Here is a 26,420-nt window from a genome sequence, read left to right on the forward strand (position 1 = left end):
AAGAATTAGGGTTGAGATAAAAACATTCAAGAGGTTTCGGTGTATGCTGTTTGTTGTTTGGTAAATTACTAAAAATGAATGAAATTTCTGTAACTTGATACATTCAATATAAAAACCCTTTGGCCTGTGCATGTGTAGTGAACATTTTAAAATCTAGATTCAACCAATAATAGGAGGAACTTGGCCAATACCTCTTGAATAGTAAATAAACAGTTTAAGCAGTTCAATATTTCTAGATAAACATAGATATAAATAATCTAATATATAAAATTCTCGTGTTACGGTGTTCGAACTTGAACTCCTTCGAAACGGCTTGACCGATTTTTACCAAATTTTACATGCGTATTCAGTAGGTCTGAGAATCGGCTACTATCTATTTTTCATACTCCTAAGTGATAAGGGTGGTTCACCCCTAAATTTTTTATTCTATTTTTTATACAAATTTTTTGTTTTTATTTTTTTATGATACAGCATACAAATATACATACAACCCTAAATTTTCACCCCTCTACGATCAAACCCTTATTTTTTATTTGTTAATTAAAAACTTTATTTTTTTTTTGCAAAGCAACGTTTGCGGGATCAGCTAGTAATATATAAAAAATATCAATGTCTAAAACAAACCTTCTCGTCCCATTGAAAATCAGGCGTGATGGTGAGCTCGACTCTGAGGGTTGACCTGGTGATGGGCTGGATGTGCGTAGCCAGCTCCAGCCTTGGAAACTGGTGGACGTACTTGTGGATCATCTTGCCCAGCTTCGGAGCTCGGACCAGCTCGCCTATCTCATTCGGTCCCAGCTCATACAACTTCTCCCACGGGAAATTCTTCTTCTCTAGCTTCTTGATCACCTGTAAGAAAGATATTCTTAAATTCATACTAAGCAAAAAAAAACTTATTCATGAAGGTATTATGTGTCATATAATAAGGACCAATATTTAGCCATTTCCGCACATGCAGTGTTAGTCGTGCAGCAAAGTGCACCGCCCGCCAGCCCGCTGATAAATGCGTATGCGGCAAACAATGCGAATTACACAACCGCCACCGCCAAATTACTCAACACTTGTTTCACCCCTCCACGGGGCATCTTCAGGAGTTATACCGCCCCACTGCATGTGCGGAAGTGGCTAAATATTGGTCCTTTTCTTACTTAGGATGGACTTCCGCAAGGTAACGCCTGATTCCATTAAACACCTAAATGGACTCGACACGAGTTTAAACTCCTCGCTATAATAATAAAATTTAGTATGTTACATAGGAGGTTGTAAGAATTTTAGAAAGGATAAGTGAAGCATGGTACAAAAAAGGTTGAGGAAACACTGGTCTACCTCCGGCTTTATTTTTATATTAAACTAGCTGTGCACGTGACTTCATCAGCATAGAAATAAAAATTGACTTTTTTTTCAATCAATAATTTTTCTAACATAGAAGTAGCCATAGTTACTCTTTATTACATCAGCTACTTGCCAGTATAAGTCCCGTCAAAATCGATCTAGCCATTTCGAAGATTAGCCGGAACAAACAGACAGATAAAAATTTAAAACAATGTTATTTTGGTATGTACATTTTATGTATGTATATACAAACACATTGATACTCCAATTTTATTTATTTGTACAGATAATAAAGGATTTAAACATGCCTTGGATAAGGTTCCAAGCTTTTTACCTGACAAATATATAATATATAACACAAATTATAAAATTCATGTTAAAAGAGTAACTATCGAGTTTCTGGAATAAACAGACAGACAAAAATGTAAGCAAATGTAATTTTTGGTATATGTACTGTATACATTCATTTGCATGTAGTAAAAACTGGTAAATATTACAAACAAACACTCTCAATTTTATTTCTGTAGATTTTAATATGTACTTTTATATCTTTTGTACTTGTAGATTTAATTTTCATTGCACAGTATATATTTATTTATTTCATTTTTTTTTACACGATTTTCAAAAGATATTTTTAAACGATTTTTTAAAAAGCTTTTCCAAGGAACTTATCTATCGTGTTATCGAGTTGGGGCCATTAAGATACATAATTTATGAATTATTTTTTTGCATATATTTACCTCTTCCGGCATTTTCCTGAACTGCCTGAGCGGCGACATTGACTGCCACATACGACGGTCCACCATCTTGCAGAGCGCGAGCGTCTTGTCCACCAACTGCGCCCATCCTGTCAATATATTGCATAGTGAAACATCATTTCATCTAGCACTCTAGCACACTATGATAATTACCAATTATATCATTTCGATATTATTAAAGTCAAATCTATAATTAAAAATGGTGACAGACACATGATATCTAATATATAAAATTCTCGTGTCACGGTGTTCGAACTTGAACTCCTCTGAAACGGCTTGACTGATTTTAACCAAATTTAATATGCGTATTCAGTAGGTCTGAGAATCGGCTACTATCTATTTTCTATACCCCTAAGTGATAAAGGTTGTTCACACTTAAAATTTTTTTTTTATTTTTTTAACGAAATTTTTTGTTTTTATTTTTTTATGATACAGCGTACAAGAATACATACAACCATAAATTTTCACCCGTCTACGATCAACCCTTATTTTTTATTTGTAAATTAAAATATCAATTTTTTTGTGCAAAACAACGTTTGTGGGATATATATAAAAAAATAGACTTGTAACACCTGTATTTGGACTTTAAAAAGTTAACAAATCCTTAATCGGTCTGAGCATATCCATATTTAACAATGTTCCACAAGATATCTTAGACCTTACTTTTCTTAGTTTTATACTAAAATTAAAGGTATTTGCGTACACTTATTTAAACACCATAGACAATAAATGTTAACCCTTAACTTGGCAGATTTTTTTTATCATTACAATATTATTCATACCACTTGACTTTTAAGACCCAAGGATGCCAACAGAAAAAACTGAACAAGCGTTCGAAAATTAAGAAATTACCTAAACATTCACATACAAATGATTACTTTGCGTTCAAAATTGATGCCACATTTTTTTTAATTCTGATGTATCTCTACAGATACATTATCAAGAAAATGATTAAAAAAAAATTCATATGGTATAAGAGATGGTCTCTCTCGAGGCAAACGAAAATATGATAAAACAGTTCCATGTTACCAGTCTATCTATCACATGCATTGATGTCCTAGTTACATTCACGTAAAACGATTTCTAAAGTATGCTTCTTTAGTATATTACGTGTTTAACAGTAAAAAATAAATAAAACCTTTTTTAAAAACTAATTTCGATTAGGTTTTACTGTACAATGCGATTAAAATAAGAATAGGACCGGCCTAGCGCCATGTTGTGACGTCACAACGGGAACTTGGTATAGTGTGCAAATAAAGCAATGTTAAAAAATAATACCAGTGGCTAAAGTCACTCGCTCGGTTACCTTCGAAGCAGTTTCCAAATGTTTAATGAAACTTGCAAATACATCACGCGATATATGAATATTGCCATCTGGCCCTGGTACAATTCTTACTTGTTTTAACTGGTCCAACAACATAATGGCACGTTTTTTCTCTTCCTCGAAGTACTTATCAACATTGCTGATAATCTCTCGAGCTCGCCGATTTAAAACACTACCTCTTTTGCTCATTGTAGAACAAATTAAACAATCAACAAAAACAATTATTATTATTTATTTATTTCATATATTTAATGCTGACCGTACTTATATGAGTGAAGTTAGCCGAGAGCCCGTCCTATTCTTATTTTAATCGCATTGTACCAACCTGTGCCTAGTGCACAATATTGAAAAGATACATACCTCTGTGCAGCACAATTTCGAAGATAGCCCTGAGGAGTCTGCAAGCCGACTGAGTGACGTACACCATGTCGGCCATCAGCGCGAATCCCTCAAGCTTCAGCTGCGAGATGTACGCCTGCAGCAGCACGTTGATCTTGGCTGAAGGCTCTTCTATACTCTCCTTTATCGGGATTGGCACCTGTGAACCAACAACATAATAATATATAGGATATATACGGGATTTCTCTAACAGAATAAAAAATGATATCCTTAAAAGAAAGAATATAATGCGTATATAATTTATAGTAATGCCAAGTGGTAATGGGCAATCGACTTGTCAACACATTAATTAATAATCGCTCACGAGTTTTTTGGTGTTTCGCGTTCAAACTGTTACATTATATTATATATATAACCCGTGTTTTCTACACAATGTCTTTAGTAAAGAAATGAAAATATAAAAAATAATATATTTATTATAATTTAATGTGGTTTTATACTATACATCCGAAATTGTCATTTTTTTGTATTCAGTTTTCTTTTTTTTTTTTTGTATCGTTAAGTATGTGAAATTGTGTGTATGGTATTGTGGTGTATAATAAAGTATATATATATAGATATATATATATATATATATATATATATATATATATATATGACTCGCGTTCGTCGCACTAAAAGACAAACAATCTTTAAAAAAAGTAATCTAAATTTTGATGAAATCCATTTTTAATTAAAATTCTTTAGTTATTATTATAAAACATTTTTTTAATAATACATAAAGTGATAATTACAATTACTAAAAATTTCGAATAAATGTATTTCTTAAGGTAAATAAATTACGATATTTATAAAAAAAAAACTATTTTCCTATAATAACTAGAATGATCTTATTGTTCAATTTCTGAAAGTTTCACAAAAATTGTTTCACAAATAATGTTATTATGATTTCAGAACATACAAGTTTATTTCATAACATGCAGTCCCAGGTGTATGTCTTATATATTTTTTACGGTATTTAGTGTGATAAGACCGTTTCCAACCAGTCTAATTGTAAATCTAGGGGGAGACCTATGCCCAGTAGTGAACGTACTGAGTGTTGTTTTTTTAATTTACCTTCTTCTCCGCTTCCTTTATCCCGCTTTATCCGCATTTTTACATGATTTATTGATTTATTAAAATTATAAACAATTAATTAAAACGCTATAGACAGTTTGCAATCAACTAAGTACTTTTATTACAGATTATACATACATCGTTATTTAATGGGATCAGGCGTTACTTCGCGGAAGTTCATCCTAAGTAAGAAAAGGACCAATATTTAGCCACTTCCGCACATGCAGTGGTAGTCGTGCAATGAAATGCACCGCCCGCCAGCCCGACTACCACTGCATGTGCGGACGTGGCTAAATATTGGTCCTTTTCTTACATACATCGTTAGTTCACAACTAAGACACTAGATGACGCTAGTGGTAAATAAATATTATTTTGTTATATTTCATAGGGTCATTACTATGTCTATGTCATGAAAATACCTCAACATGATATTAACGAGCGATCTATATCATATTTCGGACAACCAAAAATTTTCCACCAACTATTGGTTGTAGAGAACGTAGACGGTAAAACATCACGTGGACGATCATTTACTCCCTAGTCTGATTAAGTACAATCAATAACTGAATTCTATTACTAAGGCTTTGAAAAAAGCCAACCATGGGATGTTATGAAAGAGCTTTTTATCAATTCCTTGAAGGAAGTTCGATACCGACATCTTCATAAATGAAAGAAGAGATGGTCTGGTGAAGTCAAGTCAATAACTGGATTCTCTATTGATGTAAAAGATAGGATGGTACAGAAAGAGCTTGTCATGATTCCGTAGTGTGTTAAACGAGATGATGAAATGAGTTCACCTATTATTGTCAACTCACCCGTTCCATTAGCTTATGTAGCTCCAGCTTCTCCTCGTCCCTGACCGCAATGTGCTTGAATTCGGCGGAGAGCGAAAACACACGGAACAGCTCGATTTCACCCAGGGTCGGCTTCAGCAGCTGGTTGTACGCCTGCATGGTCTCGTAGGTGCAGTAGTAATGCGATGCGATCCGGCCCAGCTCCGTCGGCTGGAAGTGGCCGGACTTGCGCTCGTATTTTATTAAACCGGCCCTGGAAAGAATATTTAAATTATTACTCCGGCCCAACGAAAACCAGATGACCACGTGGTAAAACTGTCTTAAGCCTCCCAGAATTCCCAAGAGGGAGAGGGCGTCCAAAAGCTACGTGGAGGTCTAATCTCAGAAAGGAACTGGAAACCCTTCAACTTGATGCAGAGACAACCCAGGATAGAGTGGCCTGGCGCAAATTGATAAGGAGACCCGATCCCAAATAAAGGGAAAAGGGAAGGAAGAAGAAGATTACTCCGGCCCTGGAAGTCATGGCTCTTTGAAAGATTTCAGCATGGGAATATTATGTGACTACATAAACGCTAATTGGTAGGTTGCAAATGCCTGTGCAATTTTTATTTTATTTATTTTTGATTGCCATCAAAATTTTTCAATGACACTTGCAAATATAAATAATATAAATATAATTCAAAACAATTGATACTTTAAGCAACCAGAACATGAAAGATGCATATTAACAAAAAAAAAAAAAGAATTTTCAAACGTAGAACACATATACGAACTTGTCAAGAAGTGATGCAGCTGTATGGATGAGGTCAGCGCGGTGCAGTTCCAGCAGATTGTCTTCTTGCAGCTTGTCCGGAGAGATGCCGTACAACGAGGGCGCTCTGAGCATCCGGACATACAGGTACGTGTATCCTGATCACGATGAAAATTAAAACATTTTATATACTCAACGCCTATTTATGTGCTGACTGTACTTTTGTTTTGGATTATTTTACATGATTTTTTTTGTTTCTTTTCCGTTCAAACAAAGAACAGCTAGGGGGAAAGGGGGGAGTTCAAAGATTCCCCGATTACAAGAGTAAATAGAAAACACGAAGAAACGTGGAAAAACATAAAAATAAACAACTAAGCAATATTACATACTAATTGTAGAATTTTACAATGTATCTTTTACGAGGGCCAAACTGAAAGTTTTTAGAACTGGCAACTTAAAAGCATTATATTAAAAAAATAAGTTTAAATTTTGAAAATAGAACTCTTTACCAATAATATTGAGTATACATTTCATTCATTTGTCATTTGTTTTACGATTTGGCGGCAAATTGAAAATTGTCTGTGCACGTCAGAATTTTAAGCCGAGAAAATTTTCGTGCAATGATTTTTTATGACTTTCGATGTCATATAAGTCAACAAGAAAGTTATGATAGACTTCGATTGGCTTTTCACGATGAAGCCCCATCTCGTGCCACAGTTTACAACTGGTTTAATGAATTCAAACGTGGTCGAACTAATCTCACCGATGATTTGCGTGAGGGACGGCCTTCTACAGCGACGACTGAAGACAATATCAGTGTTGTGCGGCGTATGATAGAGACTGACAAAAGAGTGACCTATCAGCAGATTCGGACAAGTCTAGGCATAGGTAAGAGTCAAGTGCACAAAATCCTCCATGAACATTTAGCGGTCAGGAAGCTTTGTGCCCGCTGGATACCGCATAATTTGACCGAGGCTCAAAAACTCCGCCGTGTTGATTGGTGCCGAGAAATGATCCAAAAATTTAACGGAGGTGACTCAAATGCTGTGTTCGACATACTAACGGGTGACGAAAGCTGGATTTACTGTTATGATCCGGAAACCAAAAGACAGTCTGCTCAGTGGGTGTTTCCTTCCGAAGAGTTGCCAACTAAAGTGAAGAGAGGTCGAAGTGTTGGAAAAAAGATGGTGGCCTCGTTCTTCGGAAAGACAGGTCATTACGCGACAGTTGTCTTAGAGGATCAGAAAACGGTTAATGCAGAGTGGTACACTAACAACTGTTTGCCACTTGTCTTGGAAAAAGTTCGAGAGAAACGACCTCGCAGCAGGATCCTCCTTCATCACGACAATGCCTCGTCGCACACCGCCAGGCAAACGATCGACTATTTGGCGACCTCAGACGTGGAATTACTGGGTCACCCGCCGTATAGCCCCGACCTCGCACCCTGCGATTTTTATTTATTCCCGAAAATAAAAGAAAAACTTCGAGGAAAACATTTTATGGACGCCGAAGAAGCAGTGGCTGCGTTTCAAAACGCCGTCGAAGAGACCCCTAAGGCCGAGTGGGCAAGGTGCTTTTCTCAATGGTTCCATCGAATGCAGCGATGTATTGATGTAAATGGACGCTATTTTGAAAAGTTATAATAAAACTAATAACTTGCTAGAATGCTTAGTTTTTGATTTTCTAAGAACTTTCAGTTTGACCCTCGTACATAAAAGTGATAATGGAAAGGTGATGTTTGGAGAAGAACGTTGCCGCCATTCTCCTCTTTGAGCACCATCAGTATCTAAAAACTCTTATTGTCATATATTGATTATCCTATTTTTAAATACTTTGTCCAATTTATGCAAAAAACAACGTAATAAAATGCCTTGTTATCTACGGAGAGACCGAACAGGTTCGCGATGGATGGGGATATTTTCGGAATCACTGCTACCATGTTCATAGAAGTAAGAGAAGAGAATGAACTCACCCAGCCACGTGACCGCGTCACGGAGACTCTGCACTGATCCGAGGACTATCTCCGCGTTGAGCATGTCGGGCAACTTGCTCACCAGCTGCGACTCGATCGGCAGCTGCTGGTTCAGCAGCGATAGGTAGTACTGCAGTTCCGAGTGGTTCGTGATAAGGATACCTGAACACAACAGTTTATTACAACTCCCGATGGGCTAGGCTTCCCCCATGGGGAACTCAGTATCATCCTTAACAACGTCATATATCCCAGGGGAAGAATGCCGTACACTGTGTTTGCTGGTCTGCGGTATCTATTCCAGAACCTTATGACACTAGGGGACATCTGCTGTAATATCAACATTATTGCTACATTTTTAATTCACGTATTAATGCATGTGGAGTCTGACTTTTTCACTTGTCCCCTTTTAACTTGGAAGATCAGCATTATATCATTAGAAAAAAAACTATACTATCATTTTGTAAATCACCAGGTATGACGAGTAATAAACATATATGAGGAATAGGGCACCATGCCCAACATTGACACTTACGGCAAGCCCACTTTAACCAATAATCGTATTATATATCTAAGCTAATGGCTTATGTTAACTTCGTTACTTTAAAGAGATCTAAGTTATGCACGATCTGCTCTGTACCTCCTTAAATCTGGTGATGATGGAAATGTCAACATCATCACCATTTAAGCCATAGTACATCCACTACTAGATATTTACCTCCTCCTTAATACCAACATGACCTGTTGGAAGCGGCTTGTATCCAGTCTTACAACCTTAAAAAAATTACCTGTCTACCTTGAAGGTGGACGTTTTCTGAGCTTGTCTGTCCCTGGTTTCTACTCTAAAACCTTAAAGTTCCATCTGTTCTGCGAAGTATGTGGTCAGCCCATTACCACTTAAGATATAAACAGGCACTTACCCTCTCCTTTAGTGTCGTACTGGGGACGACCGGCTCTGCCCAACATCTGCAGCACGTCCAGCGCACCCAGCTCGCTCCACCTGCCCTTGTCAGGCGAGTACACTTGGGTGCCCTTCACGATCACAGTATGAGCTGGGAGGTTCACGCCCCACGCCAACGTCGCCGTCGACACCAGAACCTACGCATGTATTTAATTTAAATTATTTTTATGTATGACATTCTTTAAAACTAAAGGCTACTGTAAGAATAAAGCCTTAACCAAAAAAACTATAAGGGGATATACCATAACTGCCACGCTTGGCAGGCAGGGTGGAGATCGCAGTGTGGTATTAGCCACTGAGCTATTTTAGTTACTTCTGTTCTCGAGGTGGACCAACGTCATAGTCAAGGTCGCAAGAAGTCGCTCGGTGCGGGCTGCACAAGTCTCCTCGAAGAAGGCATTACAATGATGATGATACCTGTATATGGCGATCAGCGAACAGGTCTTCCACTAGAGTCCTGTCCACTCTGCTCATGCCGGCGTGATGAATGGCGAAACCGTACGGCAGAAGCTCACGAAGCTCTGGATTCTTCACTTGTTCTGCCTCTGTCCGCAGTACCTCCACGCTCGCTGAACCTTCCCTGGTGAAGTAAACAGGCCATACTTTATTTAATATTCTTTATTGCACACGTTAGGATACATTTAAATAGTTTCATAAACAAAAAGTACAATGGACGCTCTCACATGAGGCAATCTCTTACAGACAACTATAGTATGATAATAGTAGAGGTATAAATAATGGGTAGTTAACGTGTACAAAACATACATACATATGTACATAAACATACATACTTATAATAAATATGTTATAATACATATTGTAAAAACTGAAGGTTTAAGATATATTTCGGAACATTAATATATATATTTATATGTATATATATATATATACACATACATACACGCACATATGTATGTACATATTTATGTATATATATGTGTATGTATATATAAATTGTAATATTACTTTTTAATTTACTTTTTTTGCTTAAGTAATTAAATATATATAAAAGTTCATTCCTTCATTTCAAATTATCGAATGTGGTATACCTATTTTTATGGTTTTGAGCCAACATGAAATCTGATGGTCCCACCAAGCATATACAACAGTCAAGTAGTATATGATTTGATTCTCTCCACGTTTGGAATTCCTAACATACAATATTTCTATGTGAAAGTCATTGCCACTTGTTTTCCCAACTCCACTACATTACTACTTCTGTCATCAATTCAATTCATACATCACGTGTGAACAGTGCAGTTGCAGTGTCTGCAGAAAATGTGTTTCAAAACCCATTATAATTATTTGTAAAATATGTTGTTTTTTTAATTTTTTCTTTGCAAAAACCTTCATTTTTCTCGAATCAAATTGATACACTTCAGTAAAAATAGGTATTTAATCAATATCCGTAAATCTAGTGTTATATTTTTTTTAAAAATAGCAACTGTTTAGTTCGTAGCCTACTGTTGGTCGTAGATCAGAGTTCCGAGGTAGTAGCGAATGGTAGCTTATTACTGCTTGTAAATATCTACTTGAATAAAGACATTTTGAATTTCAATTTATTTTTAATAACATCATTAAGCTTGTCAACATTGCACTGACCTGAGGAACTGTCCCAAGGTGTCCTTCTCCAAGCACATGTCGCGGATGGCGCGAGCTGTCTTGCCGGTCTCTTTGCGCGAGTGCACGAACACCAAGATCTGGAAGAATATATCTACACTTAGTTTTAAGTGGTTTTACATGTATACATGATGTCTAGTGGCAGAATTATGTGTCCAAAGTTGAATATAAAATTTAATATGTACATATAGTTTTAATAGAAGAATTGAAATAGAATAGAGAATAAAAGTAGGATTATGGTGGCCCATCTTCTGGAAACTTGTTTGTGAACTGAAGAATTCTATACAATTACTCTACTGCTTTTTCTTCTATTTATTAGTTCTCATAGCAATGTTAATGCCTGGATTAGTAGTTTGAACGAGGAATTACCTGGTTCCTGCCGGCATGCTCCATAGTCTTCTCATAAACAATATCGTTCATCACCTGGAACCTCTTCAGCGCCTTCTTCTCCGTCACACCGATGTATTGCTGTTCTAGGGCGACCGGTCTGGTGGATTTAACAAGTTTATTTCAACGATATTTGACATTAATAATGAGTAACAGAATAAAGTAATAAAATTAAAATGTAAATAAAAACATTGAAATAAACTATAAACTGTGATAAATATACATTTGTAATATAAATAAATAACTTAACTCTAATAAAATAAGAATAGACTGCGATAATTGAGGAGAGGATGAAAGGCGATGCAAAAAAGGAACTTTAAAATGAATGAGAATGATTGATTATGTGATATATGTTAGAAGAGTGAATGAACGATTATGTGAAGACTGGAAGAGAGCGAAAATAAAGCACACATGAAAAATTTATCAAAAATATAGAATTCCCTTTCCGACATTGAAATAAACGTGTGAGGGGCCCCCGAAAAACGGAGGCCATAAAAACATTAATAATGAAGATATTTCAGATGTAGACCGTTGTCAATCAAACAAAACCATGTAATTGACAGGATATGTCCTAAAAAATATGTGAATAAAAAGCTTAAATATGTACTGAAATTTTAATAAGCAGAGCTTCTAGAATATTCTATATAAGAATGTGTCTCACCTGAAAGAGTTATCGAAGTAGAAGAGTCCCTTCTCCGGTCGCACGCGGAGGAATGCAGCCACGTCCGTGTAATTGGGCAGAGTGGCAGACAGACCCACGAGACGAACCTAAAACACACATCATATTTAACATTAGTGTATTCTCGGATTTTCTGTATCAGATAGAATTAGAATTGACACGTTGAAGTGACAGTGGATAGACACAACTCTCAGAGAATATAGCCGCTGGGACCTTAAGGTCCTGGAGTGGAGACCACGGATCGACAAAGCCCAGATAAGGACATTCACCCACAAGATATACAGACAACATTATTAAGATCGAAACTATGGGGGAAACCTATATTCAGCAATGGATATCTTAGTTATATATGTACATATTCATGAAATACAAGTTCTAGTTCTACTTTTAATTGTACTCATATTTTAACGCCACCACGTGGAAGAAGTACAAATAAGGTAAAGATTTGTAGTTTTTTTAAAAAAAGTGTTTTATAATTGGCAACACTTAAAACTACCAAGTTTGTAGCAACGATGACGTCACATAGGTACACATTTTAAATGTATATGCATGATCAAATAAATCCGTCTGTATGTGCAAGGTTACATAATTCAATAAAAACTAATTAAATCGAATCCCCTGCCTAAGGTTTTCGCAAATCATCAATATACTTGGCTCTATTTTTAAATGATGAAGATAATAAAATACAAAAATTATTATCAAAATAAATTTATTGTGCTTATAGGCACTTTGGAAAAATATGTGGCAACACTTAGAAATTCATCCAAATGGCGACCAACGTCAAGGTATATTTAAGGCTGTCCAAAGAATATTGCAAATATAGGTATTATATGTGAAATAATAATTATTAGATAAGTTGCAGTTATTAAACAAAGTGCAATGATAGGTTGCGCAAAAAGAATGTCATAATGTGAACGCGCCTTAATTTTAAGAAATGGCGCCAAATGTCACTGTACTTTGACATTTATGATGTATATATATAAGAATTAGTTGTCAATAAGATATCTCCATAGTCTGTTGACAACTAATTATATAAATATTTCCATACTTTAGTATCATCTGTTATTAATGACTTGGAGCCAATGGTAAATCAGGCCGAAGAACCTACAGGCTTTTTGTTAGATTAATATGTTTATATGCATTGTTATCAAGACATTGTTACATGTATTTATTATTTCATATATGCAACCTTTGGATAGATCGGGATAATTTTCTTCACCATCATCATGACAGGTGATACATGCTCACTATAGCACATGTGCCTCCCACAGAGACAGAGACAAAAGATGGTGGATTGGCGATGGAAGCTGCTAAATTCCAAGTAGTGAATAGTGGATGATCACCTCCTCCTGCGTATGCTCCACGGTGCGCAGTGTCCTTGCCACCAGCGCCTCCAACACAGGCCCTCGCTCGTCATGCAGTAAGTGAACCTCGTCGATTATGATCAGACGGACCAGGTTAGTAAACGAACGCTCGCCACCTGAAACAAGTTATTATATATTACAATGCTGTGACTACAGATGGTGACGATAGATGGCACTTGTCTAGTCATATAAAAGGGTATATGAGTCTGGGGATTATTATATACAGAAAATTTAAGAGCTACCTCATATAAATCAATAAGAAAATCAAACTGACTCCCATTAATCCAAATATATTGATGACGATTTTCAGAAAACACTCGATTCACAGCATGTTCAATTTTGTATATTTACTTAGTACTTAGTTTGTATATTTACGTAGTGGTTTTTCTTTAAGTGACATGTACAGAATTAAGACAGCTGAAAGAATATACATGCTACTTATATATATATCTACACGCAATATATATATATTACTACTACTACTCCGCTAGCTCAGTGAGGTGGGTGAAAGTGGGTCTTGGCCTCCGAAGCGAGAGACTTCCACTTTCTTCTATCTTGCGCCATCGTCTGCCATTGGTTGACATTCAATTCGCGCAAGTCTGCCTCAACGCGATCAATCCAGCGATACCTGGGTCTACCCAGGGTTGTGCGGAGGGCTAACTACCCTCCCACGTAAAAACACAACTGTTACGAAATCGAAGAGAGAGAAAATATATATATATATATATATATATATATATATATATACATTCACGCACACGCACTTATGTATGTATACCGGTGTAGTCAAATATATAAGTAATATAAGTGTGTGTAAGTCGTGCCTTTGTCTATTCTTCTTTATTAATATGAAAGTACTAGCACCGTCGTTCAGCGCCCGAACCTACAGAACTCAGATATATTAACTATACGAACTATGACATATAATAATATACTGTATATTTTAAATCTAAAATTTAAACTATATTATTAAATAAATCTTATAATAGCATTATCATAGTTTTTTGTTGATTAACATGTGTGCAACTTCATTTAGTTTACCCACTTACATGATTGGTATTATAATGAATACATCAAACATTAAATTTTATTTAGAAAGAGCAATTCTTGAGTTTCTGACCAGCTCTTAGCAGATGAGCATTCCGATCTGGAAGTAACATACTGCTTATAATGTTAAAATAATCTACGATTCAATAGTGTATGTCAATGTCTACTTAAATAAAGATATTTTGAGTTTGAAATTGAATTCAGAACGCTGTAACTTCGAATTGCGAATATAGTGCTAGTAATGAATTTTCTCACGCTATTTCTTGAATGTTCAAATGACCAAGAGTCACGATGATTTTTATATGCATCTACCTTACAATAATCAATTTCCAACAAATACACTATTTCATACAGAACGAATGAATGATAAAGTTTCCCACCTTTTCTGGTGATGATATCCCACTTCTCAGGAGTGCAGACGATCAGCTGCGTGGCGTCGATCTGTTCTCTGGTGAGCTGATGGTCTCCCGTCAGCTCGGATACCTTCATGTTGTACGCGGACAGACGCTTCGTGAAATTACCGACCTGATGAATGGAGACAATTATTTTATACCACTTGCAATTTCAAAATATGACTATGCATCAAAACTAGTGACTTGTAGGCTAAGAGGTATCGCATCATCCGCATCTAAATGGGAATTTTTCGCGAAGAGTTGGGCAAATAAGTTTGCTTTATCATCTGTGATGATATAATGATCAATTATGGAAATATAATGATGTAGTGACTCACCATTTCCTGCACCAAAGATCGCATGGGTGCAACATAGATCATCTTGAAATCGTTCACGTTTACGGTGCCGTCGTCGTTCACGTGCTTGCCGACCTCACGTAGGATACAGAGGAGAGCTACGTTGGTCTTTCCGGCACCAGTTGGAGCACACACCAGCAGGTTCTCGTCTGAATCCAACGCTGCCTTCGATATGCGACTCTGAAAAAATAACCGGTTAATTCACTTATACAGGATGATTTTATGGCTCATTTGCTACCAATCAACGTATCATACACCCTATACAAAAATTTATAGTTTCAGGAATAATAAATATGATGATCAAAGATCACCAATGTAATCTAAAGGATTCTGTCTGAAGTGTCAGTGAAACATCTGATGACTGTTGGGGCAGTGACAGGACCACGAGATGGTACACCCGGCATGGTTAGGCCCCTCATTAGGTGAACGGAAAAGATAATCAAAACGGGGGAGGGCCTTGATGATGATAAATTCAGAGACATTACATTATCATTGTCAGCATATTACATATCTCCAATCAACCATAAAACTCACCTGAATCCTATTCAAATTCTTAAAGCCTTCAAACGCAGGCTGTACGTATTTTGGCAACTTCTCTATAGACACCAGGACTTCGTCTTCTTCAAACGGTTTAGGTTTTAAGGCCGGCACGTGGACTTCTTCATAACCTGATGATGAAAAATAATACAATTTAATAATTACCTTATTAAAAATATTGATTAGGAGAAAATTGACAGAATATTACATCTCCCTCTTTCTCTGTCCATTTAGGGTAAAAACCAATACGTCACTTGTTTGTATTTAAGATTTTCTATAGTAAACCATGGGTTAAGAAAATACAACTTTTAAAAAAGAAAGTTGAATAAAGAAAAAAAATCAAATATAATATAACTCTACCAATAAATAAATCGAAATATATTTAACTTTTTTGTAACCAGAAATAACACGTAAAAATTATATAAATTTATTATTCTTTTTTTTTTAAAAAACTACACACTAAGTAATTGAAACTTAACTCTAAAATTAGCAAAACCAATTGAAAAAAAAAAACTATTAAAATTGGGTTGATTTTTAGTCAGAAAAGGTATCCTCAAGTTTCGATGTCGTGTTTTACAGTACCCGGCAATAAATATTGCACATCGACCTTTGGAAAGAAACAAACGACTAATTTCGGCTTCGAAGAGCACTATCTCTGTCCATACTGCCTATATGACATTATGTCAGTCGTTATATTTCGTGCGACAGAGATATCGCTCTACGAAGCCGAAATTAGTCGATTGTCTCTTTCCAAAGGTCGATGTGCATTATTTATAGTCGGGTTCTGTAAATGCGTATTAAATTGCGGCTCGCGAAAAATTTGAAATTTCGAACAATGGCTCGAGCTATCAAGAAGCTTAGCAACCTCTGGATTAGACTGAAGCCAATACCGACAAAATATCACTTGGTTTCTTAAACCAGTTGATACCGAAAAGACTCTCTAATAAAACTGAAATTAAACAAACAACCAATCGAACATATATATGTATTCCGAAATCCCAAAATTTTTTAATAATGAATTTGATGTTCCTAACTATGAGAAACATAATATCCAAAATCCGTCAATACCAAACAAAAGTATTTGTTCTATGTGTCATACAATAGTGACAACCTATGGTGGAGAAACATGATCGCACGTTTCTCATGAGCCAAGGAACGGGTTAAATTCAGGATTTCCCGATGAGACCCCATGGTAGGACAAAATCCATTGATGAATGAAACCGATATAGCTCAGTACATAAGCAAGTTGAAATGGCAGTGGATCAATAGATGGAACAGATGGCTATTAGGACCTTGGGTTTAGGAGCGTCGACCACAGCCTAGCAAGGACCCTATAGATTTCCTATAGGTTTGATTGGAAAGAGTGTACATCTAACATCATTTAACATTAACTAACCTAGAAGCGCCCAAACAAAAAGCAATGGTAATTGCTACAGGAGTATCACAGACCTTTCCTCTGTTTTCTGAAGGATCCAGGTGGCAGCTGGCATCGCTTGTTCGCCATGAAGTGAGAACCGGCTGCGAACACCAGCTCCTCCAGCGCTAGAACCTTCCGAGCACCTGTCACCTGACCAGCACCTTCATTAACTTCTGCTTCAGTCTTCTGACGTTTGCGAGGCACCTCCGACTGCTGCGCCATCTGCGTGTAACAAAAATATTTCAAATGGAGCTCATTAGTATCATAGGTCTTCAATGAACCAAATCATTGTTAAGTAAGAAAAGGACCAATATTTAGCCACTTCCGCACATGCAGTGGTAGTCGTGCAATGAAATGCACCGCCCGCCAGCCCGCTGATAAATGCGCATGCGACAAACAATGCGAATCACACAACCGCCACCACCAAATTACTCAACACGTGTTTCACCCCTCCATGGGGCATCTTCAGGAGTTATGTTACACCGATTAGTGCCAAACACAGAGACTCTGTGTACCACTGCATGTGCGGCAGTGGCTAAATATTGGTCCTTTTCTTACTTAGGATGGACTTCCGCGAGCTAACGCCTGATTCCATTAAACAAATCAATGTTTCCCAACGTGAGGCCCACGCCCCGCAAGTGGTAATTTGACTTTTGGGAGAGGGGGGGCAATTCGAAAAAGAAATTAAATGCAAATTAAAAATAAATAATTAAGAATGTTACATAGGGTGGTCTAAGAATTTTAGAAAGGCTAAGGGCGTGTAGTATGGCATTTGTAGATTCCTCGGTTTTGAAGTGGCACGGCGTCTCACCCAAGACCTGCCGGTGTTTTGATACACAATAGTTAAAAAATGTCGATTATACTGCTTTCTCACAATGTTTCCAATTTTCATCTCCACATCAAACGTCTTTTTTTTGTGAATAAATTAACCAACCCGTTCTCAAGATTAAAAATAAACATTTGGCGAATATTTTTTATACATGTCGAAATGATGTAACTTCCTCGCCAATAGATGGCGCTAGTTGTATATTAACTCCCACTATTTTACGACACGGGTAGTTGCATATAGAGACACTGTCCGTGCAGCACGGACCGGCGTCTCCAACCGATCCTCTCGCAGATCTGATATCTATTCAGTTAAAATGTCTTCGGAGGAAAGAATCACACGATTCTCCGAAAACCGAGTAGATAACAATTTGCCAATACAATACATCAGCCGATGCAAAAGACGTAAATTTTTTTTTAGTTTATTAGCTCGCGAATTTCGGATCCGCGAGCCCTGAGTCTGAAGAAACTGTTAAAGCCAAAACGGCCAACAGTGTGCAGCAACAATCGAATATAGTCTAGATCGATTCACAAATACGGTTCAACGGATGAAACGATAGGTATAATTAAAATTATTGTATGGTAGAGACATATGCACAGTGCAATAAATATTGCACATTTCAATAAAAATCCTAGAAAATTTAAGAAAAACGACTCTGCTTAATTTATAACATAAAGTTATTTTACTTCCTCATCACCCTTTCCAGTGTCCAGCTGTGCCAGGATCTTCTGCAAGTGAGGCTGCTTGGACATTTCCTCCCTGATGCTGGCCCTTTCGCTCTCCGATTGGGACGATGCCAACTTCGTGCAGTATAAAACTGAAAAAGATAATTATTTCATAATTAATTAAATTAGTAAATTTAAAATTAGCACGCTACTTCAGTATGCCTCCTATCTCATCTGAAATATTTCATCATCATTACTTAACTTTCATCATCCGCTGCTGAACATAGACCTTCCCCACAGATTTTCAATAAAATCCGTTGGATAGAGTCTGCATCCAACATGTGGATGTCCAGAACCAGAACCTAAAGACCCTAGTGGCCACTGGTGGATACTATGTGGTCTCATTTCCACTTCAACTTGCCGATCTCCTGGGATATCTCTGTTAATTTTTTTGGTTTTATTCAATCTCATAAAGAAATCATTGACATAATTTAGACATATAAAAAACAATATAGAACTCACTTGTATATCTATATTTGTTGAGAAGTTTGACGAAATCGAAGCAGTCATAACCCAGGAGCAATACCAGCCTGTTCTCCAGATCCCGGTCATCAGCAGCTTCTGCCAATGCTTTCAGCACCTAAATAGGTAAATAGAATTTATTAATGAAAGGTCAATTTAGAACCATTTTTCATTTTTCTTTTATTATCGAAGGTTTTAGCCCCAATGGATATTGAATACAACCTAACTCTGTTGTATATCCTCTTCTTCAAGTTTTTTAAAGATAATTATAAAAATGAAAGAAAAGAAAGAGTTTCTTTAAAAGTTGATATACATTGGATATTGTGTTTATAAAAATACAACAATTTTTATAATTATCTTAAAAAAACTTCAACTGTAATAAAGAGCAGGGGACATATGCGACCAAGTGATATATCCTATGGCTCATTCTCTGGAATAGGAAAGTTTGTATAAGAGAAGATAAGTCTAGTATCAAGATGTGTAGAATAATTTTCTTTTATATACATTTATTACAGTGTACTAGTCGAAATTTGCATTTCTTTATATAAAACTTAGGTTTTTTTGGAGCTCGCCTAAAGTTTAGCATTGTTTATTAAGCTACATTTTGGGTTTTGGGTTTGACACCCCTGGATTAGTGTATATATTCTATGTACAGCTTCCATAGGAGGTCCAAGAAATTAGCTTTTCATTATGAATCACGGACATTTTCATGAATCATTTAAAAAGTTTATCATATCGCTGGTTTAATATTTATTATTATATTAATATTCTTAATGTAATGTTGCCAACTATTTGTTACATTTGTTTTATCAATAACGGCAGTAGGGACCGGCCATAAAAATATATTAATCAAATAACTGGGTCCCTTTGTGAAAATCATCACTTTGTTACGGATCAAGCCGTACTGTATGTAGCCAAGTTCTAATTTTAAGCTAAACCAACAATAAATCTTCTTTCTTTCTTTCTATATAGTGTGATCTTAACTTGTGGTGGTCGTATAGTCGTAGGGGGAACGGAAAGTAATGTCGCTTTCTTAAGTTAAATTCACATGACTACATTTTTAAGTTTTTATTTCTAATCAACAATATATTCACCTTCGTTATCAACAACCTTTTGCCATCTAGTATACAAATTTTCAATGGTGGAGTGGTAACAAATCAATCGGTTTTTTTTGTAAAATATGTCAACAGAAACGACATTACTCTCTGGTCCCCCTACTACTACTCCGCTAGCTCAGTGACCCAAAGTGGGTCTTGGCCTCCGAAGCGAGAGACTTCCACTTTCCTCTATCTTGCGCCATCGTCTGCCATTGGTCCCCCTAATATATTAAAAATCAAAATGTACCGATTGTCCCTATTTTGATGTCACTGTCCCCAGATAACTGGGTTTAGCATGATGGGAAACTATGGTTACACTACTTCACATATCAGCTTGAACCATCTCACCTCGCTGGATTTTGCCTGTGACAGCATGGCGTCTGGGAAATGTCTGGACAGGCGCCTCTGCAACCAGTACGCGTCGATATCCATTGGATGCAGTGCAGCATCACGACGCTTCTGTGTTTGTTCTTCACTTAACTAAACAAATTTTTAATATTAAACTCAATCTCAAAAGTTATAGGCTGTATCAGGAATGAGCAACATGAGGTACTTCTAACATATTTAGAGGCTCAGTAAGCATTTTTAAAATTTAATTTATGTTATTGCTTTCTCCCATCAATTTACAATAAAATGTAACATACTAAACTGAAAAAAATTGTGACGAATTACTAACATAGCGACTTGTTACAGTATACAATGTGATTAGAAAGCTTCTGCACAATTTTCTTGTATTGGATATATGTTAGAAAACTTTTTTATTTTTTAAATTATACATTTTTTTATTATAAATATAAATTTATATGTCCACGACTGGATATAGGCTTTACTACGGATTTTCAATAGAAGCAGATAGATGATGCTTCAGCAAGGCTGTCCACCTTGTGAATGTTAAAATATGTCTCTGTGATCTCCATTCCAGAACTTTAAGTCCTCAGCCATATGTTCACCAGGGTATGTGACCTGCCCATCACTTGCAATTTGCAAATCACCTGAGCTATGTCAGATTCGATTTCGTAAAGAGATCCCGGGCATAGCTCTCTCCATGACATATTATGAGCTTTCCAATGTAACCTGAAGTGAGAGACAATTGGTTAGACACTTACATTAGCATGTATTGCATTCTTCTTTCCTTCTGTGTCACTGTCATCTTCTGCACTGCTTTCTTTCCCTTGCTCATTCTCGGAGCCTTCACCATCTTCTTTCTCTTCATCTCGGACCTAAAAAAAGAAGTTATATGCTTGTATTATGAGTAATTGAGAAATCTTATACCCGTCTGTTTACTTTGAGTCATAAAATAAGTAGTAATTTTGTAGGTAACTGTGCATACAGTTTTACAATAAACTACCCTTGGTCGATTGCGGGGTAATAAATATCTTTCGCGGTATAAGTGGACTGTATTTACTGTATTGTGGTTGTGCAAATTACGCTGTATGAAATATTATGCAGTGTCAGTTTGTGACAACAGGAAATAGAATACAGTAATACCCCGCTTTACGCGAGGGATACGTTCCAAAAAAAATCGCGTAAACTGAAATTCGCGTATAACGAGGTTTATGATTAAACATAGTCAAAAATTATTACAAAAAAATACAAATCATTTTAATCAATCACTTTAATTCTAGGAACACTTTATGCAATACATACTCTTATTTTTTTTTACGGAAAAATACATCTATTGCCTTTTGGGTAACGTTTTGTTTACGTTCTTATAAAATACGTTCATAACACCCAACACTGTTTTTAATTGTTTGACAGATGGTCAAGACACCATAGAGAAGTTGATGACTACATTATATTTATACGCACTCTTTCGCGTAATTCGAGGCATTTGAGCGCGAAATTTACAATTAGCGTTATAGTGAAATCGCGTATAACGGGGTCGCGTAAAGCAGGGTATTACTGTAGTAAGATATGAATCCAAGGGCCGAGAAACTGACCATATGAGTATTAATTCTGGTCCTCAGAGTCCTGAGAGCGGCGCGAATCTTGATCCTCGTTGTAGCTTTAATTGTCTGTTGCACAGTAAACACGCACGCGGCGCGGATGCGGTTAATAACAAGGTCGAAACAATAATGGTAGGCGGAAGAAAGTTTTGTCACAGTTTTTAACTTAAGCGTCAGTATTGCCACTTCACAGCACAGCTTGTTCACTCGGCGTTTTTAAACGTGAGTAGGAAAATCGCTTACTTGGGACACGTTCTTCGACACCAACGATACAATCTCCTTCAACTTATCATGATGGGAAAGGTCGCTGGTAAAAGGAAGGTTGGAAAGTTGGTGGCTTCGTAACATTAGAGAGTGGACCGGAATCGCCAGCGCTGCTGAGCTATTACGCAGAACCAAAAATAAGGAAGAGAGCAGGAAGCTGATAGCCAACCTCCACTAGTTGGAGAGGCACTTCAAGAAGAAGAAGGAAAAGGATAGGAATATATGGAAAAGGACAAACTGACATCTATATAGTTATTTAATAAATTTCGAGTGTGAAATATGAATGCGAAAAAGTAAATGTATTCATAATTATAAAAATTATAAATATATTTATCACGGCGTAAACAACCCTGGAATCTAAATTATCAAATAGATCGGAACCATTGACCACAGCAAGAGAATGCATCTAAATAGACTGACATTAAGCACTCATGTAAACACATCTGTATTTCGTAATAGAACAAGTTGCTCGTTTATTGGAATTTTGTCTACTCTTTCACTAAAGTCAAGTCATCACCTGATAATAAAACTGAAAATAACAGTTAAACCGGAAAATAACAGTTAAAGAGATAAATACCTCTCCGTAAGCATCTTCATCATCTTCCTCCGATGACTCCTCAAACTGAACATTGATACCGTAAGTTTCATCTATTTCTGTATTTCCCTCTGTAGCCGAACTGATGTTGAAATCTGTAATCTTCTTTCCCAAGTTAACAAGCAAAGCAAATCTCTCATCGGCTATGTTACCAAGTAACAATTCAATCTCTTTCTTCTTCTCTGGGTCTTTTAACTTGTCGTTTTTCAGCACGACTAACACCTGAAAAATTGTATAATGTTACATGTTAGAAAGAATATAAAATCCCTGAGAATTTAGTGGTGACTCCTTGTAATAACTTATTCTTATTATTGTTGCAAAGCACAAGTTACAGAACCCTCTATACAATAAATACAGAACCCTGGAAGTGCCGTGAACATGGGTGACCTTGAAATTATTTATAAATTTTTGTGTACGATTCTCGAAAATTCTATCCGAGTACTATCTTGAACTTATTAGAACCTTATCCGTAGTATTAACAAGTGTACTCCCCATGACGACAGTTCAGTGTTGTTTTATGAGTTATAAGATTAAGATCTACAATCAGTGATACAAAGTGACTATTTGAAGTTATTTGAACAGCGATTTCTTGAGCGATATATATATATATATATATATATCGCTCAAGCTCATATCATATCGCTCAAGATCATATCGCTCGATATATATATATATATATTATTTGAAAAATTAATAACTCTTTTGATGCTGACGTTTGTATGTCATATTTCCAAGTTTGCACTCGTCCAATCTTTTTATTTTCGCACCCAGTGCAAGGAAGAGAACTTCGAAGATCACCACGATCACTGGTCTTGCGCTGCCCGCAATCAGCAACTTCCCGCGACCCCATGTCCTCGGCCCACCTAGTGGGCATCTACACAGACCGCATCTTCCTCGTGGTCACTACTCTAACACCTTTTGACCACAACAACAATCCTACCCACTGCAATACAGACGAGCAATTCTTATACCTATCCCGGTGACCTTGGTTCTGTTGTGGATCTCCTTGTTTATGATTGAATCTCACAACGAAACTCCAAGCATAGCTTTGTCCATTGCTCTCTATATGACTTTGATCCTAAGCAAGCAACCACTACTTTTACTAAATTCATTGCTAAAACCTACAAGCTGGTAATATCATTGATATCCTAATCTAGTAGTTATACATAGGTTCATCATCAAGTTAATGATTGCCTTACAGAGGTCCATACTAACCAGGTAGTATACAAAAAAAATATTACTCACTTCATCACAAGCTCCACAAAGAACATCCCGGGGCTGATCTCCGAGCGCGCTCTGCATGAACGACAGCATCAGCTCGTATGCGTGCCTAGTGTGTTGAGCACGCGGTCGGTATAATACGCCTGGAGTATCATCAGCCCATGCTGCCCTGGCCGTCTTGGACTTTGACAGCTCGTATGAAGCTTCATCACGTTTCTGACGTCTGGTGATTGAAAATTAGTCCATTAAAAAGTTGATTACAATATTATTATAATGTCACCTGCAACATGATACTTTGGAAGGCTACATCCTCGACTGGACCTAGCTTTTCAGGCCTCCTCTGTAGCTTCTGACCGTTGGTCTTAAAATAGTGGCAACTCGAAATGAAAGACTACATTACAGTGCTAGTTTTCAAATACATCAAATCTAATATTATTATAGCAAATAAGTTGGTATAATGTTTTTTTGAGTCACTTTTCATTACTTTTTTTTTAATATGAGTTAATACTAAAACTATTGAAGTAATTTGATGCATCTTAAATTAAAATTAAAGAAAGATAAATTTGGAATGCAAGCTGTCAAAAAAATTTTGACGCTTATGGACTCTTATGCAGTCTTAGTAAGAGTAGCACAAAGTTAGTGCAAGCATTCACAAATTTGGGAAATTTAATGTCAAAGATGCACCTAACTCTGGTCACCCTGTGATACAGATAGTAAGAAAATAAATAAGAATTCAAAATTGTTGAACAAATGACAAAAATAATATACATAAAATTGTAGAACTCTTAAATGAAAGAAATTGTGAAGAATAGTAATGTGAAAAAATTATTTAGCACAATGAAAAGATCCTGCAAATGAGTAAATTTAAATAAAAAAAGAACACTGGAGATAAGGCGAAGGAAGTGAGGCGATGTATGGAAAGCAATACATTGCATTCCATACATCGCCTCACTTCATTACATCTTACAAGATTGTCAAGGATATTACACAAAAAAATGAAGTCATTGAGGAGGCATGGGGGTTGAACGAAAGGTCCCAAAAATAGGTCCATTCAGAATAAAAACGCTTTGATCACCCAAATACAGATAAAACGGACAACATTTTAAAAAAATGGACTAACATCATCATTTTAATACCTAAAATGTTTCTGGACAGTTGAAAATTTTAACTCATTGAACTCAAAACAGTTTTAACCCATTTCAAAATAGCTGCATATATAAAAAAATAAAATTAGATATATCACTTTTATCATCATATTCAATTGATACCCACTGCGAGGCAAAGATGACCATGGTGCGTTTGCGTTGCCCACATTTGACTTCCTGTGAACTTGTGTCGTCGTCATGTCGTCGGTCCATCTTGTGGGGGCATACCCACACCATGTCTACTGGCAAATGGTTACCATTCGACAACCATTGGTTACAAGAGCGATATGCCTCGACCACTACCATTTCAGATGAGCAAATCCTCAATATGAAGGTGAACTTTAGCCAAGTTCCTGAGAATCTCCTCATTTCTGGTTTGATCTGATTACAAATTGAGACAGTGAAACTAAACTAACAAACCAACTGTGCCTGCTTACATTAGAGAAGGTAAAAATAAAAAGAATGGAAGTGTTACTTACTTAGCCTTTCTTTCTTCTGCCTTATCAGGTTTCGTCCTCTGTGCACGATCACCCATCCTTGTTCCTCCAAGCTTCCCTGACAAGGACAGAACCTCTCCTGTAGCCTCATCACGTCCACGACGCTCTATGAGCCTGACGTCAGCTTGTAGCACAAGATTTGAGTTCTGAAATTAAGAAAAGAAGAGTTTTATATAACACTGCACAATTTATATGTATTGTAAGGGGCTTGCATATTGTAAGGGGCTTTCTACACAGGATGATTGCTTACAGATGTTACAAATGAGAAATAAGCTTAATATTTGCAACATTATTTTCAATCATCCTGTATTATGTGATCGCTCTGAAATATGATATATTTATATTGGAATAAAACAAGCCAATAACACCTAACATTAAAAAATCTGCAGAGACATATAGTAAACAAAAATTGATTTTAATATTTAATCTAAATTTTCAAAACAATTTTCATAGTGTATGAAAATCAGATTATTTAAATTTTTGACATTTACTGATGGCA

General features: G+C 36.4%; 1 protein-coding gene across 1 annotated transcript in view; it reads right to left on the minus strand.

Annotated features, from left to right (window-relative positions):
* Brr2 (U5 small nuclear ribonucleoprotein l(3)72Ab) overlaps positions 1–26,420 on the minus strand; it is a 48,315-nt gene that overhangs the window by 17,971 nt on the left and 3,924 nt on the right. Inside the window, exons 2-24 of the mRNA XM_068769728.1 lie at positions 25,904–26,067; positions 24,304–24,502; positions 23,041–23,280; positions 21,360–21,473; positions 20,602–20,733; positions 19,157–19,274; positions 18,656–18,786; positions 17,176–17,365; positions 15,724–15,857; positions 15,172–15,369; positions 14,822–14,966; positions 13,374–13,510; positions 12,013–12,119; positions 11,334–11,451; positions 10,947–11,044; positions 9,762–9,924; positions 9,304–9,481; positions 8,387–8,548; positions 6,437–6,572; positions 5,685–5,916; positions 3,775–3,952; positions 2,073–2,179; positions 625–849 (exon numbers count right to left, since the gene is read on the minus strand). Of these exons, the coding sequence (XP_068625829.1) occupies positions 625–849; positions 2,073–2,179; positions 3,775–3,952; positions 5,685–5,916; positions 6,437–6,572; positions 8,387–8,548; positions 9,304–9,481; positions 9,762–9,924; positions 10,947–11,044; positions 11,334–11,451; positions 12,013–12,119; positions 13,374–13,510; positions 14,822–14,966; positions 15,172–15,369; positions 15,724–15,857; positions 17,176–17,365; positions 18,656–18,786; positions 19,157–19,274; positions 20,602–20,733; positions 21,360–21,473; positions 23,041–23,280; positions 24,304–24,502; positions 25,904–26,067 (3,606 nt within the window). The remainder of the gene's footprint in view (positions 1–624; positions 850–2,072; positions 2,180–3,774; positions 3,953–5,684; positions 5,917–6,436; positions 6,573–8,386; positions 8,549–9,303; positions 9,482–9,761; positions 9,925–10,946; positions 11,045–11,333; positions 11,452–12,012; positions 12,120–13,373; positions 13,511–14,821; positions 14,967–15,171; positions 15,370–15,723; positions 15,858–17,175; positions 17,366–18,655; positions 18,787–19,156; positions 19,275–20,601; positions 20,734–21,359; positions 21,474–23,040; positions 23,281–24,303; positions 24,503–25,903; positions 26,068–26,420) is intronic.

This window comes from Battus philenor, unplaced genomic scaffold (genome assembly GCF_028537555.1).
Source record: "Battus philenor isolate CCGP_79_NKW_IND1 unplaced genomic scaffold, ilBatPhil1.0.hap1 SCAF_29, whole genome shotgun sequence".
In the NCBI taxonomy this organism is placed as follows: Eukaryota; Metazoa; Arthropoda; class Insecta; order Lepidoptera; family Papilionidae; genus Battus; species Battus philenor.